Source organism: Dipodomys merriami, unplaced genomic scaffold (genome assembly GCF_024711535.1).
Source record: "Dipodomys merriami isolate MVZ:Mamm:240054 unplaced genomic scaffold, mDipMer1.0.p SCAF_26, whole genome shotgun sequence".
In the NCBI taxonomy this organism is placed as follows: domain Eukaryota; kingdom Metazoa; phylum Chordata; class Mammalia; order Rodentia; family Heteromyidae; genus Dipodomys; species Dipodomys merriami.
In genome coordinates this window covers 20,413,405-20,430,566 of record NW_027204048.1, presented here as the reverse complement: position 1 = coordinate 20,430,566, position 17,162 = coordinate 20,413,405, and the positions used below count along the sequence as shown (strand labels likewise).

The window sequence follows — 17,162 nt, the reverse complement described above, 5'->3', positions numbered from 1 at the left end:
CTTCCCCTACCCAAAACAGTTGCACTATTAAAAACAAAATTAAAAGTTGAGTACAGAGAACCAGAAATGGAGTGTTTCTGTGGTAACATTTCCAGCCAACAGTAAACCCAACAGGCACACTAAGTAAGTAGAGTGTGGATTTCGGAAGGTTATGGCATGTGATCTCCTTAGTTCTCCCATGCCTACCAGCCAAACTATGAAACCAGCAACCTATTTTACAGTTTGGTATTTGAAAACAGACACAGACACACACGTGCCCATACACACGTGCACACCTACCCGCCCCCACACACAAATACACCTTCCAGTTCCCATCGAGATAAGTTCCTTCTGCCATCCTCCATTTAAGTCAGAATGAAAACCACTGCTCCTGCCAAGCCCTCCTGGCATCTCACCACTTTATTTGTTCCCATTTGTATCTAATGCTTTTGTCAACAGTTCAACAAAAGTCAAAGCAAACAACCCACTGCAAACACTGAGGGTAACAGCAACAAGCATGAATCCTTTACAATGATCCAGCCCAGCTGCTCAGAGATCATCTGAGCCGCTTTCATTTACAACAATGTCAACAAAAGGCTGAAACCCAATAACGAGATGGGTCAATACGGCCACTGTATACCCTCTGGAGGAAGAAACACTGCTCACCTTCTTTGCTGCTTCAGCAAACATGCAGAATAACTCAGTCAGATGGACAAGTGCTTGTCTAATCATTTGCTGTGTGAATTATTCAACGGCTTTTCACATAAACTACTAAACAGGGCTCTTCAAATATTTCTGCAACACTTCCAGCTGTCTGACCACAGAAGTGCACAAAAGGAACAAAGGCAGATGGAAACAGAAATCATGACCCGAGTTAGTTCTCAGTGATAATCTCTAGCTAAGAAACCCCAGTCTTCATGACTAATCCTTTGCCTGTGGTTTTTACCACCACCCAAGCTTCCCAAGGGAGCAGCCTGAGGAGGAGACCGAGGCAGTGGTGATGGTGGAACCCGGCACTCCAGAGCTCCAGAATGCCACTACCCTCACTCAACTTTTGTTGTCTGCCCATTTCACAACCACTTTCAATGGGTAAGATAGGTGTTTAGAATTGTAAAAAAAAAAAAAAAAAAGTCTTTCAAAGCATAGCTAGGCATTTGTAAACGGGCTGAAGAGCAGTTTTGAAGTACCTGTTCCTAAATATATAAGAATAGGACCAGAAAAATGTAACCACACAAGACTCATGGTGAATTGAGTACTGCAAGCCCAAAGGACCTGAGCTCCCATTTTAGGGTTCATCCATTCTTTAGGGAGGGGCGCTGTCCAGGGGCATATTAAGCTGATGATTTAAGAACAACCTTTAAGGAAAGTGTCTCCAAGAAATCTTGGGGAGAACCCGGCAGATTCCAGCAATGAACCGGAGTGGGCTTGACAATTTTAAATTAAAACTCCATTCTTGCATCATCACAAAGGTATGTATTTGTAAATGAGAAGTAAACTTTTTGCTTATATATTTTTTGTATAAACTGGTTCAACCACTTTGGAAAGCAGTATGGAGGTTCCTCAAAAGACTCCACATAGAGCTCCCCTATGACCCAGCAATCCCACTTTTGGGCATGTACCCAAACAACCACAAACAAGACCATACTAAAGCTACCAGTACAACTGTGTTTATTGCAGCATTATTTACCATAGCTAAGCTATGGAAGCAACCCAGACGCCCCTCAGTAGAGGAATGGATCATCACGGTTTTCCTAAGTGGAGATAACTTTCCAATACATATGCGGTGAAGACTTCCCTTTGGAGCCCATCCTTGTAGATACAATGCTGCGTTGACTCAACTACAGTCTGGTATCAGGCACAGTTTTTGGTAGCGCCATCATAAAATGTAGAAAGTCTTCCTCTAGTAAACCTTTCATTCATGATAACACTGCATACAGAAGAAAAGCATATCAAAATATTCAATCTCCCCTTGAAACACTTTCATGAATCCACATGCTCACCATACTAATGAAAACTGCATTTCTTTGCATTTAATTTTTACTTCTAAAACTATTTTTAGAAAGGCCAAAAGAATAGACTTTAAGAGTAACTGCTGTTTGCCAAGTTCACACGTACATGAGGAACGAAAGAGCAGAATGCTAGAGACTTTGTGCCTTCTAGACTAAGTGTGTGTTCTTCTTTGTCGAGCACATAAATACCCATACTACAAAATTACTGCTTTTATGACACTTATTTGTCGAAGTCAGATGAAGCAAAAACAACGGAGACTCATAGTCAAACTCCTTTGCTCTCCTCACTACACGACAGGTGGCTTAGTAAGCACCATTTATTTCTATGGAATTTTTACCACCCATTGCAAAGGGTGATGAAGTGTTAGTTCTTGAAAAAAAGGATTGAGCTTTCAAAAAACAATAGTTCAGGATGGAAAAAACACCATTTGAGAATACCACTTCTTTTAAAGGTCTCTAATGATGCCCATACCTTCTGTCTCTGGGGCTAGTTTCAAATAACTAGAAGTTGGTAACATCAAGAATCTATTTGAAGTTGAGGGTATGGCTCAAGTGGTGTGTTTACTCAGCATGTGCCCAGGCCCTAGGTTCAATCTATAGTACCTAAATACACACACACACACACACACACACACACACACACACACACACACACACACACACATCTTTGAAAAGAGAAAATGCTATCTGAACTGAATAAAAGAAGCTATAAAAATTGTTATTGTTTATTTTTAAGCCAGAGAAACCAACTCAAAGGCAAAAGAGGGTATTCAAAATATCAGGTGACACACTGGTTAGCTCTGGAGTCCAACTGTTTTGAAGATTCCTACAGAACACACTCTGAACTCAAGTAAAAGGTATGCATCAAGATAGGGAGTCTACAGACTGTTGCCACTGGCATTACTGTCAGTATTTGCTAAGGGCTCCATGTTTGCATGCATTTGCACATCAACCCTGGCAGCTTCCTGGGAAGACTTGCTGTCATAGCTAGTTCCCCAATCATCATAAACTAGTTTTATATGCACATTTTTAAAGAATTCAGGACTCACAGGAAGCTCAGAGAAATGAAGAGGAACAATCCATTAATATATTTTACTCTACACAGAAGGCATCCTATCTCAGTTCTGCACTTTAACAGAAAAACGATTTGAGGAAAGGGATTGTATCTAATCTTTACTCTGCACCCAATGCAGGCCTGTTTGCCTTCTAGCTGCCAAGCCGATAACTACTAACTTTAAATATTTTATTTAGACTACACTGCTCAATTTTCAAGTTTACCTATTAATACTGACAGGTTTCAAAAGTCAAGAACCATTCCAACATTTTTGGTTAATTGTCTCTAGCAGGAAAATCAAGAATATCTCTCACTACAAAAGTGCAGCTGTGTCTTTGAGAGCCAAAGGATGTGAATGGAGAGTTTACAACTAATTCTCCTTACTCAAAAGCCTTTCAGTATACAATGGTAATTAAGCAAATAAAACTGTTATAGGGATACTTTTATCCTAATATTAATTAATTAATCAAATTAAATCAAATTAAATAATTTTGATTATTAAATATTGTTGAGACAAAGTCCTGCAGTAGGTAGCCCAAGCTGGCCTTAAAATTGTGATCCTCCTGTCCCAGATTCCAGTTAGCCTCATTGGTGTGTACCCTCCTCTTGCCCACCTGAACTAAAATTTTACTCTAAATGTTTTTTAAAGAAGATTAAACCCATCATGAGCTGTTTCATATTCTTCTTTCATTCCTGCTCAAGAAGAAATTCATAAGAATGGTAAGAGAGGGAAAAGAAGTGTGAGAAGGAAGAAAAATAGTACAAAAGAGACAAGAATTGAACATGAAAGGGTGAGCCAAAAAAAAAAAAAGACTATCTAGTCAAGTGACTGGGGTAACTACAGAGTGTACAGTCCTGCTAAAACCTGGAGGTTGGAAAAGGGGAAAGGGAAGAATTAAGTAAGTCAAACCTGTTGAGAGTACAATAACCAAAATACTGTTCCCGATTATTTCCTTATGTAATCATAGTTTATATTTTATTCTCCTAAGAGGAAAAAAAATGTCACCAGCTTAAAAATTTCTCAAATGGGGGTGGGAGGGTGCCCAGGTAGCTCTTGCCTATAATCCTAGCTACTCAGAAGGCTGAGATCTGAGGACTGCAGTTTGAAGTCAGCCCAGGCAGCCCAAGACTGTGAGACTCTTCTCTCCAATGAACTTCCAAATGGTCAGACATGGAGCTGTGGGCTCAAGTGACTGAGGAACCTTGAGCACAATTGAAGCTCAGGGATACATCCTAGTCCTGAGTTCAAGCCCCAGGATGGCCCCTCCTACACACACACACACACACACACACACACACACACACACACACACACCTCCTACACACACACACACACACACACACCTCCTACACACACACACACACACACACACACACACACACACACTTCTTCCAAAGTCACTCTAGGCTTCTATCAAATTTTATTATCAAAACAGATACCAGAACCCTAAGCATCCAATTCGAGTCTCTCACTCAGACCAGTGATACATCACTGTGGTTTACTAACAACCTCTGGAGCACAGACTGAGCCAAAGACTAGAATAGCTAAGCACTTCCTAGTTCCTGTTAACTGTGGTATAAACACAAGTGATTATTTCAATTTTCTCTGCAGAATTTTTTTTTCAGGGCAGCCCAATAAACTCAGTAATGTCAAGACTTAGGAAGTTTTCTTCCTTTATTCATTTCCCCATGCACCAGAAAGTAAGCTAATAACATCCCACCGCGAGTGCTGTCAAGCTAAATCCCTCTACCGCTGAATGCACTACCCCAGATAAATCTCCCTTCTCTTTCCATTCCAACATTCACTGTAGGGCAAAGCCCTGGGGACAGCTCCAGATTACCCTTCTACACGCAGTGTCACAGGCACAAGCCCGAGTGGCCCAATCAGTGCCAAGAAAAGAACAAACTAAAAAAGATTAATTCACAGATGTTCATGCATTTCACATACACTGTGCCCCATGGTCCGTTGCTAGGGCAACAGGAGACCACCAGTGCGAGCTTTATTGGCTTTATGAAGTGCATCTCGGGGACTATAGTCCGAGAAATGCTGCATCATAATGGGGTGCTTTTCTGAAGCCTTGTTTTGTGTTTACCCACGTTTAACCTTCTGAGTATTAGAAAGAGCATTATGTATAGCCTTCATACCTGCCCCCCAGCCCCCCACCCCCGACCACCACCAAACGCCTCAACTTTTTATCTAGAACCATTCAAATCCATCACCTTGTGTTCCGGTTTTGGAAGACAACACATTAAACTGCTCAATGAGACCAAGGAAGGGGGGTGGGGGGCGGCAGGGAGGAGAAAACCACTTAGATAGTGCTGTTGTAGTACAGTCCTTTGTCTCCTCTACATCAAGCAAGCGTGTGTGCTTTTGAATGTCAGGAGCCAGCTTTCACCAAACGCACCAGAAGCAGCAGAGCTCATCAGGCCTGTTTTCCAGAGCCCTTCAAGGGGGACCACCTGTGAGGATGGGGGTGTTCTGTGTCTCCACCGCTCTGGTAGTTCCTATGGCTACATGTGGCTTACTGGGCATTTAATAGCTGGCATATGAACCTGAGAAACTGCATTTCATTTTTTTCAAATTTGCCTTTAATGGTTCCACATGGCTAGTGGGGACCACACTGGACAAAAGAGTCTTAGGTAACTACAGAAGTTGCTAAAAAAGATGTCTCTTCATGCTTTTCTGCCTAATTCATCCATATCTATCTAACTTCAAGCAGTCATTCATTAGACTACTGCTAACTGCCAGCAGCAAAGCCCCCTCAGCACAGGCTCAATCAGCCCGGACCTTTGTAAAACAGCCCCCCTCTAAGCACTCCCCCGCCTCCCCCTTGCCCACTCAGGGTGGGAGGTTAAAATCACAAATGTCACAACTCTCAGGGCAGCAGCACAGATCAAGTGTTAAACTAGAAGGAAGGAGGAAGCGGGGGGGGGGCAAATAGAGGCTGGTAGGGGCTAGGGAGGGTCTGAAATGAAGAGGAGAAAATAAAGCCAGTGAATAGATCAATAGAAGCAACAGCTTACATTCAGATCCACAGGAGAAAGAACACACCAAGACAATCACTTCCTGGGAAAAGCTCCAGCCTCATGAGAATTTACTCTGCTCCTTTATGTGACAACCAGCCCTTTTGTGGCACTGGGCTTCCTGACTGACAGGGACCCAGGACCCCTTAATAGGATTTCCATATTATTTCCAACACCTGCCCAGAAGTTATTTGTTTACATTGAAGGAGGCAAGATTCTCAAATCAGACATCTGTGTCTAGTTCAGGCATATCTTAGGAAACCATCTAGAAAGCAGCTTTGTTACCATGGTGACATTTTTATTTTCCTCCTTTAGTTGGCTCAAAACATTAGCATTTCCAATTTTATTTTGTTGTTCAAAAGGCCAAATGTCGCTCAAGAAAGCAGAAGTTAAAAGAAAGTTAAATGGAACTCTCAAATTTCTCGAGTGATTAAAATGACCATAAGGAAATTTTTTCTGAAACACGAAGTGTTATGATGTTGTTCGTGGCAGAGGCCTTCTCTCATTGGGTAGCATCATTTACTTGCTAACTTCCCTTCCACAAGGGTTTCCTCTTCTACTCAAATGTGAAATTAAAACAACTACCAACTTCAAAATGAAATTTAAGACTCCTTCAGGGCATGATATAATTAAATAAGAGTCTGTTTCCATGAAAAAGAATTCTTCATACTCAACCTGTCATGCACTCTATCTTAAAAAAATTTCACTTACAACAAGAATACTTAAGCCATTTTAACTTCCACCTGGCTGCCTTCAATTCAGTGCAAGGGGAAGGAGAAGGGGAAGGGGAAGGGGAGGAAAGGGTAAGCTTTTCAGCAGCATTTCCTGGTTGCAAAGGGATGGAATATTCAACAGTAGGAGGAAAGAAAAGAAGGGTGCAAGGCATGGGAGTGGATTACATGTGGGTCCATTGTTCCAGTTTCTAGTGGAGCAAACCTAGAAGCATTACTGACCTCAGAAGCAAAGGAAGAATGGTACTTAACCATCAATGGAAAAATTATCTCATGCAAACCAGTTACAATACCAACGTTTCTTTTTCCCAAAGTGGTTTTTAAAGAACCATTCTTTTTTTTAAATTTAGAAATAAATCAACGGGTTTATATGAAAGAACCAATAAAGTTGAATCAGCATAACTTATTTTGTTCAGTATTTGGACAGTATTTATTAGTGTTCAACTCTAACGTGAAGTTCTGATTAGCCATATCTAAGCAGCATTACTTTGTCTTGAAATTGCATCATGTTCATTAATAGCAAGCTAATTCAAAACAATCAAAATCTCAGAAAATACTAGTTAGCTCAGAAAACTTCTGTTCTATTGTTGCTTTGTGAATCTGAAGAATTATGTTCAGCTGTCACAGTGTCACAGTAACAATTAGACAGACCTCTTCAAGCCCAAAATTATGTGAGGCTGATAGTAGCAACCAAGTACAGAGCTTCTATACCCAAAGGATATTTGAGTTACTTCACACTACCACAGAACAAAATATATGAGATGGATAGGGGTATTGCAGAAATTCAAGAAACCAAGAAATAAGAATATTAGGTTTTCCTCTAGGTGATTTTATGATTTCTCCCCCCAGAGTAAATGAGGGTTATTATAAAAAACATAAATGAAGATGATTATTTTTGAAAATAATTTGATTGGGAATAACATTTTGAGAAACAAATGCTCCTGAGATTCAAATGCCAACTATGAATATGTTTCATTGAACATTTTTAGAAAAACTTTATGGTATAATATTTTTCCAGGAGATGAAATACATTCTAATTAAGAAAGATAAAAAAAAAAAAAACCATCAAGATGAAAATGTCTGTTAACTAAAGGGTAAAGGAATGGAACCACTTTTGCCAAAATCAGCTGGGAAAGGGAGAACTGACAAGCCGCCTGGCCCTATTAATTAATATTTGTTCTGCTTCAGCAGTCTGTGGGGGCGGGGGCGCGAAACAAGCTTGTCTCCCCCAGTCACATCATTAATCCACTCATGCTCACCACCTGAGGACAGCTAGGCCCTAAAGACATTCATTCATCTGTTAGGCAAACAAACAATTACAACACATTTTCGGGAATTAGGGCACCTGTTACATTTACACAGCTTACAAGCCTAGAGGCAGGGATCAATTAATAATGAACAAATTACTACATCATAAACCAATAAAACAAAAAAAGCTCCTAATTATTCTTTGATAAGGTAACTCTAAACAGTAAAATCAATGATTTTTTTTAAAAAGTGCCTTTAAAAGTATTTTAAAAAAAACAACAGTAAGGCTAAAGCAATTCAAATCATATGTTGGCAAATTAAAAGCTGTATGAGTACATGTTTTCAAGGCAAACCTTACCTTAAACATTTAACTATCCCCATCCATTTCCCAAACTATCCATCACTTCCCAAATGAAATATCATTACCACTGAATTTACTTGGTTGATAAGATGTCCAATTTTATTGCCAAAACCACTTCTTAATTTATATATCCTATGGTATAAAACTTTTGCTTTATAACTCATTCCAACAAGGAGAATGAATCAAACACAGTAATTAATCAAAAACAGTAATTGGTTGAAAGAATATTAAGAATCATAACTTGGAGATCCATAGTTGTTAAGTGACTTGGCCACTGATACAGTTTACCTAGTAGTAGACAGCCTGGTTAAATAACCTGGGACACCATTCCTGGAGAATGTTCATATTCTGGATGTATCAGGGGACACCGTCTTAAGAGTGTCAACAACATTCCGTTCCCACCAGGAAGAGCTTTTTCTTATGATGAAAGGATAAAGTCTGTTTACATGCACATGTTGGTGATGAACAGAAAAGTTGAATTTTTATAAATAATGAATACCAGTTTAAAAAAAAAAGAAAATCTAGAAATTTATGCTGATTATCAGTAAAGTTCTGTGTATCCTTTTCACATAGATGATGTACTGGAAGTTCAATCCATGTCCAAACTTTATTGCTTAAGATAAGCTTTGAAAGCACTGATCTAAAAAATACATAAGAACATCTACTGCCTAGATCCCTCATGCTTCAACAGAATACACTTTTAGCTCCTTTAAGGCAAGAATGGAAAAAAGGGGAAAAAAATCAAAGATTTATTTTAAAAGAATTATAGCAGAATTAAGATTATGTTGTAAGAAAAAAATTTAAAGTGAGACTCTTGATTGAGAGACCTGAAAATTATGACAACAAAATAGAACAATGGCTCTATCCAGATCACAACTTCCAGCAAATAATTGCTTTGAAATAATGTAAAAACTGAGTAGAGGTTGGGTATATGAAGAGATCGGGAATTATTTTTTCCTAAGTGATAAAAACATTATCGTTATCTAAAAATATATCAATTACAGCAATGTGGTTATTGTATACAATTAAAGTATATGAAGAAAAAATAGACAATATATGGAATTTGCTTTAAGCAGCAAAGAAAACATGGATAAATACGGAAGCTCCTGAACATAGACCTTGGACATATGGAAGTTCTATTCTTCATTCTTTGTAGAATGTTTCTAATTTTTAATAACAGAGTGAGACTGAGTCACTCAAAGAGCTCTCCTTCAGGATGGCGCCAGCTAGGTGACCTTGAGGGGTCAGACCCGCTCCCTCTAACCCTTTCCTAAAGTACACAATTAAGCGTAGTAAGGCATAGTTCCTACTTTCACAGGTGACACCTCTAACAGGAGCTTTAAGGGAAACGACCAGTTGTCTCAGGTGATCAAGGAAGGTAGATGTACATTACTAGGGATGAGACCTACTTTATTTTTCTGTAGGTTAAGTTCATAGGCTGAAGTGCTCAAATCACAGTCCCTAATCAGTTTGCTTAGACTCTCTTTACAGTGTCACACTGAACTCATTTATTCCTCCCTTTTCAATAAATTTAGCCTTCTGTTATTTTATAACTTTTCCTTTACGACAGGAGAAACAGGTTTGGGTTTTAGAGGAAGGAAGTCACACAGGTTGCATAAGGTTCTAGAACAGGAGCTCTGACCATTAAGTCTTAATGTGCAAAAATGAAGTAGAAAACAAAAGTAACCACTCTGCTAATTCTGAGTGATTACTTCTTTCTGTAACACCAACTAATGAATTGAAAGTACCTTCTTGGCTAGAATCAAACACTTCAATATGAACATAAAAACAACCTGCTTCTAATTTTCCACTGATAAACCTTTATTGCTAATAGTGAGTAAGTGGAGGAGTAAAGAGAACAACAATACATGATGTTTTAGTCATCTTCTCAGAATAAACACCAATACACAGACAGAACAGAATAGGCACTGCCTTAAACACAACTGAAGAGATGACTTTAAAATCCTTTCTAACCTAAAGCAAAACAGTCACTTAGAGAAAAAGCAAAGTATAACATACAGTATGAAAAGTTACCGTGTACGTTTAAAAAATTAAGTGTACCATATGTACTTATTTAAACACCAAAAATTTAAAAAGCTACAAAGTCCAAAATTGAAGCACTTTGTGAGAGCATGTAGACATACTGCAGCAAGCACTGTAAACAAGAGAGATCAACCTGACAATACATAAGCCACAAAAAACAATCGCGATCCCTGGTGAGGGATATGAATATTAGTACTTTGAGGCAGACGGTAGAATGAAATAACACAATTTAAAAATACATTTTTGCTGTAATGATTTAAAAATGGTAAGCCCCTTATAATTACTATTTCTGCTATAAACAAACAATAAAGATGTTTTAAAAGTAGTACCTCCTACACAGAGATGGTGAAAGTTGTTGCACTGAAGCAACAACACTGGAAGACTATGTAAACACAAAATGAATACAATAAAAAAATGTACAATAATATACATTTGGGAGAGGCCATGGAGCTAAACAATATTTAACACTAATGAGTTAAAGATAGTGATGTCCTTTGTGTTGTTTTTCCTCCATACCATACAGACTATATAGACACTGGGAGGTAGGGAAAGTTCCGAAGACAGTTCAACTTCAGGTAGGAACCTGAACAACATTTAGGAAATTTAGCCATCACTACTTTAAATCATTCCTCTTAAGATTTGGGGAGTTTTCTTTTTCCTTTTTTTTTTTTTTTTTTTGGTGCTGGTCATGGGTTTGAACTCAGGGCCTGGGCACTGTCCCTGAGCTTTTATGCTCATGGCTAATACACTGCCATTTGAGTCACCACTTCACTTCTGGCTTTTTGGTAGTTTACTAGAAGAATCTCATAGCCGTTCTTGCCCAGGATGGCTTTTAAACCAAGATCCTCAGATCTCAGCCTCTTGGGTACCTAGGATCACAGGAATGAGTCACCAGTGCACCTGGCTCAAATTTAATCATTTGGGTGAAAACTGGAGAGTGAAGACAAAAACAAATGGCTAGACTCCTGTTCATGAGCTAAGACCTCTGACACCAGGGAGGCTGCCAGCAGCTCACAGGAGCCCCCTCTCATGGTTAGCTTGATCGACTCACATTTATCCCTCAGTCCCCCGTGGCTAACAGAACAAAACCATTTCCCGATGAGAACACTTTCATCTCCTTTTAGGAAACCAAAGTAGGAACCGAGTTTGAGGGTCTCCAGAGAGGTAAATTTGAGGTGTCTTCCATTCAAGGTGAGAATGACATGGGTTGAGTTCCTTGCTGTTTTGGGGCCTCTGCGGTGGAGGCAGCTATCGGGCAGATGCAACAATGGACTGCCAATGACCAATAAGTAGAGGACAAGTGCTGCACTTTCTTCCTTCAACAGTCCTGCTACTTACACTGCTTTGGTGTCTCCTCACCAAGGAAATTGATCTGTGGGGTCCTACAGAGCCTTCGCCTTTATATCCATATTTACATTCTCCATCCTTGTTGAAAAACCCCAGACAGAGGTCTGCAAATAGCAGGCTTAAGAATGAACTTGGCTACTGGAGCTACAGAAAACAAGATCAATAAAGCCAATAGCATGTGATTTAGTGGCCACAGAACTTCCAAGAAAGGAAAGAAAGAAAAAATGCCTAACAATTTAACAAGTTTTGGGGTTTTTTTTTTTTTTTTGGTCATTTTACTTGGTATCTAAAGCACCTTAATTACTTGAAGCTTTACAGTGAGATTAAGTTTGTATTTTTTAAGCAATTCTGAAATCTGCCCTGTTTAAAAATCTGTAACATCAAGAAAACATTTTCAAGTATCTCACACCATTAAATCCATCCATAACCTTGTATAAATCAAAATTTTGCTACCATATCAAAATGTAACAATGGGGCTGTATAACATGGCCCACATCCTCATTACATGCAACACTAATTACTACCAGCAGATCCAGAATTTTCTGCACATTAGAGGCTTTTAGAGTAGCTATAAAAAATTTCAGGCACCATTAATTTAAATTTGTATTGAAATTTCCTTTTGACAGATGGCCAAAATTTACTTATTATTTAGAGTACCAGAGCTGCCTGTTTGCACATTAGAAGAGGAAAGGGAAAAATTAAAAGCAAGAAGGAAATTTATGTCACGTGCATTACCTGCTAAATGTTAAGGAGCATTATCCTGCATGAATAAATTATTTCATACAAGCCTGACCCCAGCTGCAGGCAACTGGCACACTCCGGCTGATAAAATCCATCTCAAGCCACACAACCGACAATCACAAAAGAAAGAAGAAACAACAACAATAACACAACCGACTCCTCTTAACCACTTACAGAGGCAAGAGGACGATCAATGGAAAGAGCAACTGCTTCTCTGAGCATCACAAACCACTCTTAAGAAAATGAAAAACGATTTCACATTGCAAAGCTACAGGACAGCCTCTGATCTGACACAACACAACTTTGAATTTGAATACTATCCGCCAGAAACTCAGTTTCCATCCCATAATAAGTCAGGGCAAAATCATCAGCTTCTAATTCTTCATTGGCTCCCCCTCCGGATTCTAGCTCCATAGACACTTTCAGGTTAACTATGAATAACTACAGATGATCTCAAAATACACCTTACTTTTATGCGAGGGGTATAAAATGTGATGAACACAAAAGTGTGCAGGAGAGTGCACATATTTTCACAGTCTGCTAGGAGTGGAGCAGGAGAGGAGGCTTTTATGTAGTTCACTGGCTAGCCCTAAAGGCATGTATTTATCCTCTGAAGACAAGGGGTGTTTCCATCGCGGCTTCTGAACCACTAGACAGGCCCGCCCTCTAAGGACTACTATTAGTTCATCCTGGTCATTGCATTGACTTGTTTCTTTGTACGCACTGGTGAAACAAGTAATATCATCTGATTAAGAAATCAAAGAGCAGGGCACCAGGGGCTCATGCCTACACTCCTAGCTACTCAGAAGACTGAGATGCCAGTCCCGGAGTTCAAGCTCCACAACCAATGAAAGAAAAGAGAGAGAGAGAGGTGGGGGAGGAAGGAAGGAAGGAAGGAAGGAAGGAAGGAAGGAAGGAAGGAAGGAAGGAAGGAAGGAAGGAAGGAAGGAAGGAAGGAAGGAAGGAAGGAAGGAAGGAAAGGAGGAAGGAAGGAAAGGAGGAAGGAAGGGAGGGAGGGAGGGAAGGAGGGAGGGAGGGAGGGAGGAAGGGAGGAAGGGAGGAAGGCAGGCAGGCAGGCAGGCAGGCAGGCAGGCAGGCAGGCAGGCAGGCAGGCAGGCAGGCAGGCAGGCAGGCAAGCATCCAGGTATTATTTTTGAATCTAGGTGCTGATAGGCTGTATTATTCAATGGACTACACAACAAAAAATGTGTAATTAAGTAAGTCAATGTGTATGGTTCCAACTGTTGACATTTACTGTAGACACCCCTTCAAATCACAAAGATTCTTGAAGAGTAATAGGTATACTCAATTTAATTTTCCATTACTTATGGCTCAGAAACACCGCCCCCCGCCCCGATTTTCTTTTATTATAAAAGACAGAGTAAAGCAATAGCACAAATTATTTCAGAAGATAGTTTCTCAGTTTCACTAAGAAATGAAAAGGGAGCTGGGCACTGGTGTCTCATGACCATAAGCCTAGCTACTCGGGAGGCTGAGATCTGAGATTGTGGTTTGAAGCCAACCCCAGCAGGAAAGAAAGTCCGTGAGACTCTTATATCCAATTAACCACCAGAAAACCACAAGTGGAGCTGTGGCTCAAAGCAGTAGCGCGCTAGGCTTGAGCATAAAGAGCTCAGGAGCAGCACTCAGGCTCTGAGTTCAAGCCCCATGACCAACAACAGCAACAAAAACTGTAAAGGATGTAATTACTTATGCCCCACAATACAATTATTGTAAAAATATAAGAAAAAGAATTGGCAGCATCTGTACTTGAGCCAGTGCTTAAGAACTGTTCTTTCAATAACATTTAGAACACAACACACTTAACACAATGACATAATTATATTACACCTGGCTCAAAAGTGATTACTGCATCTCTCATAGTTTACTCATTTCCTGCCCATGGCAGCCTATTCTTGTTTGCTTACAAAGAAATTTAAATATTCTTCACACATTTTATTCTGGTATTACACAGGCATATACAAATCATTAAGCCCTGAGTAACTTTCCTCTTTTCCTGTAACTTCCCTAGAAAGAGATACAAAAGGCAGAGAAGACAGATGCAAACCCAGAAGAAAATTAACTTGACAAACCAGAAACACAGATGTTAAAAAAAAATCTTTCCCGTGAAGAGAAGTGCTCATAGAATATTTCCTTCTATCTACTTTTCCGATCCACTGAGCTACTCTTCCAGCCCAAACAAATGTTTTGTTACTCTGACAGAGAATTTTGTAGGGTGGAAATAAATCCCCAAATGTGAAACTTCCTTATACATCAACTTACTTATTTTATTATCTCATAGCCAATGTCTAACCAAAGAAAAACATTCTTTTTCCCATAGCAAGACATAATAAAATTAGCCATACAAGCCATACTGCTCTAGCCATCTAATTTTGGTAGAAAAAGAGGCTATTTTCAAAAATGTCAACCACATACTTAGAAGCCAGTTAACCACTACGTGGTAAAAGCATGCCATACTATTTTTAAAATTGCAGAATCTATTACTAAACTATTTCACTAACTTAGCCATTCATTTGTTTATGAATTTCAGTTCCTACCTTGATGGAGTCTCGGTCTACAGGCAAAACAGCAGCAACACAAGCAGATAACGTGGTGGGGAGAAAGAAAAAAAAATGCTTGTTAGTTTATACAAAATCATCTCTTTATCAAACCTCATCTCTGCTGAACAATAAATTGCACAGATGTCAACTTTGCTGTTACATTCATCATTAACGCTATCAGCTTTGGAAAGTACCAACCTAACTTTGACACAATTTCAGAAGAACCAGAGCTAGATATCTTTACTATTTATGTCCTTTATTGACTTTCCCACTTATAAAAGTGTTTGTCATCATGAGTCAATGCTGTACTATAGCATTAAGATAACTGCAAGACAAATATTACAGTGTTTCTAACATCAGAGATAGTAAATTCATGCTTATGTGATAAGGATAATTTACCCAAGATTATAATTCATAATAATGAAACTGAAAACAAGAACACATAGAAGCTTTTCATTATGAGACACACCTTTCAAAACCAATGCCCCGCCCATGTGTTACTTAAATTCCCACAAAGGAATACTAGGAAACTTTTTCTTTCTTCCTTTTTCTGACTATTTTTAAAAAATAAACCAGTAAGCAGGACCCACTGTGACACTGCAGCGTATCTGTCCCTTCATCCTCCTGACAGAAGGGATGAAGACAACTTGTAACTGTGGCTTTCTTAATGAAAAGAATTCATTAACTTCATGCTTTTGAACAGACTTCATGAGAGGTACTTAAACCAACAGATTTCATTAATTTGGGTTCCATCTTCCTCATTATTAAGGCTGCTAGAACTATTTCAATACCTGTGAGCGTCTTACTGTTCTGTACTGGCTCATCTGATTTACAAATAATAGCTAGTTTAGTCAAATACCAAGTAAGCCTTTGTCAGTAACTTCCTCCACCTCCTCATACACAATGTGGCCAAGATTAGCTATTAATGCCACGTATGATTTCATATATAGGACAGAACAGGACTTCATCCCTGATTTTGACTTAAGAATTACAGGGCGACAAGGGATCAGAGGTCATTACCAGGACAAACAATCTCCTGGTCCTTGGGGAGAACAGTCAAGTCCTGACAATCAACAAATGCTTCTAATAATTTCCTGCCATGACAAGTCCTTGGCTTGGTAACCAGTCAACGAAATCCAGAGCACTAGAACCTGGAAACTGCCTTCAGCAGCAGTGACATCATGTCAATAATGGCGTCCCCAAATGAGCACTTGCCTCTTTGGTGATCATTGTCATGGTGCTTCTTCTCATCTTTAATTGGAAGGTGAGACTGAGCGCCCAGAGCGCTGGAGAGGGCCAGCAGTCCAGCGCTGCTTCCGATCGGGGGGATGGCAGGGGGCTGGAGTCCCGAAGGGTGTGGCGTCAGGGGCACTGGCAGACCATGGCCATGTGATAAATGCTGAGCCTGGAGTTGTTGCTGCTGTGGAAAATGAGACACAGATATTGAATTTGTCCCCTAAACTTATCACCCAGTCCCCAGGAAGAGAAGAGCAGGTAGAAAGAGGTAATGAGGAAACAGATAATAAAAAATAAATACACAAACACATGCATAGAACAACAAATATGTAAGTAAATACACACCTCTCTGTTGTTTAAAGGAAGGAGAGGGAAAGAGATGTAGAGCTGTAAATGCTGTTTATATTGCTAAAAGATTTAAGGTGGGGAGTGTACACAAGCGCTGTAAATAACGCAATTTTTTTAAGTAATGAAATTAGCTAAGTAACTTTCAAGAGCTGAAATCTGGATTTAACAAAGCCTCTATATTTTGTTCTGAAAAAAAAGAGGCCTTGCTATCATACATTTCTAATCAAAACATATACATGAATAACTGTTAAAGCAGTTATGTCCAACAAAAAAAGCTGAAAATTGAGAAAATTAGTGTTAAAACAGTTCTCCTAGAACCACTGCACAGCATGGAGAGAGAGTTAATTTGAAAGAGAAAACCGGAATTAACAGCCCAGAAAAGGAAACTGGTTGCAGCCACCGTTTTAAGCCCTATAAGTGTCCTCAGTGGTACTTGAGCAAATTACTAAAGAAAATCTAATGTAGCAAGGCTTGGGTCCT

General features: G+C 39.5%; 1 protein-coding gene across 9 annotated transcripts in view; it reads right to left on the bottom strand.

Annotated features, from left to right (window-relative positions):
- Positions 1-17,162, bottom strand: part of LOC138837023 (transducin-like enhancer protein 4) — a 142,352-nt gene that overhangs the window by 51,988 nt on the left and 73,202 nt on the right. For 5 of the 9 annotated variants that reach the window (XM_070035801.1, XM_070035797.1, XM_070035804.1 and 2 more), the window contains 2 exons: positions 16,314-16,518; positions 15,096-15,112 (listed from right to left, as the gene is read on the bottom strand). In XM_070035801.1, coding sequence (XP_069891902.1) covers positions 15,096-15,112; positions 16,314-16,518 — 222 coding nt within the window. The remainder of the gene's footprint in view (positions 1-15,095; positions 15,113-16,313; positions 16,519-17,162) is intronic. The other 4 variants (XM_070035802.1, XM_070035798.1, XM_070035800.1 and 1 more) reach the window with 1 other exon arrangement.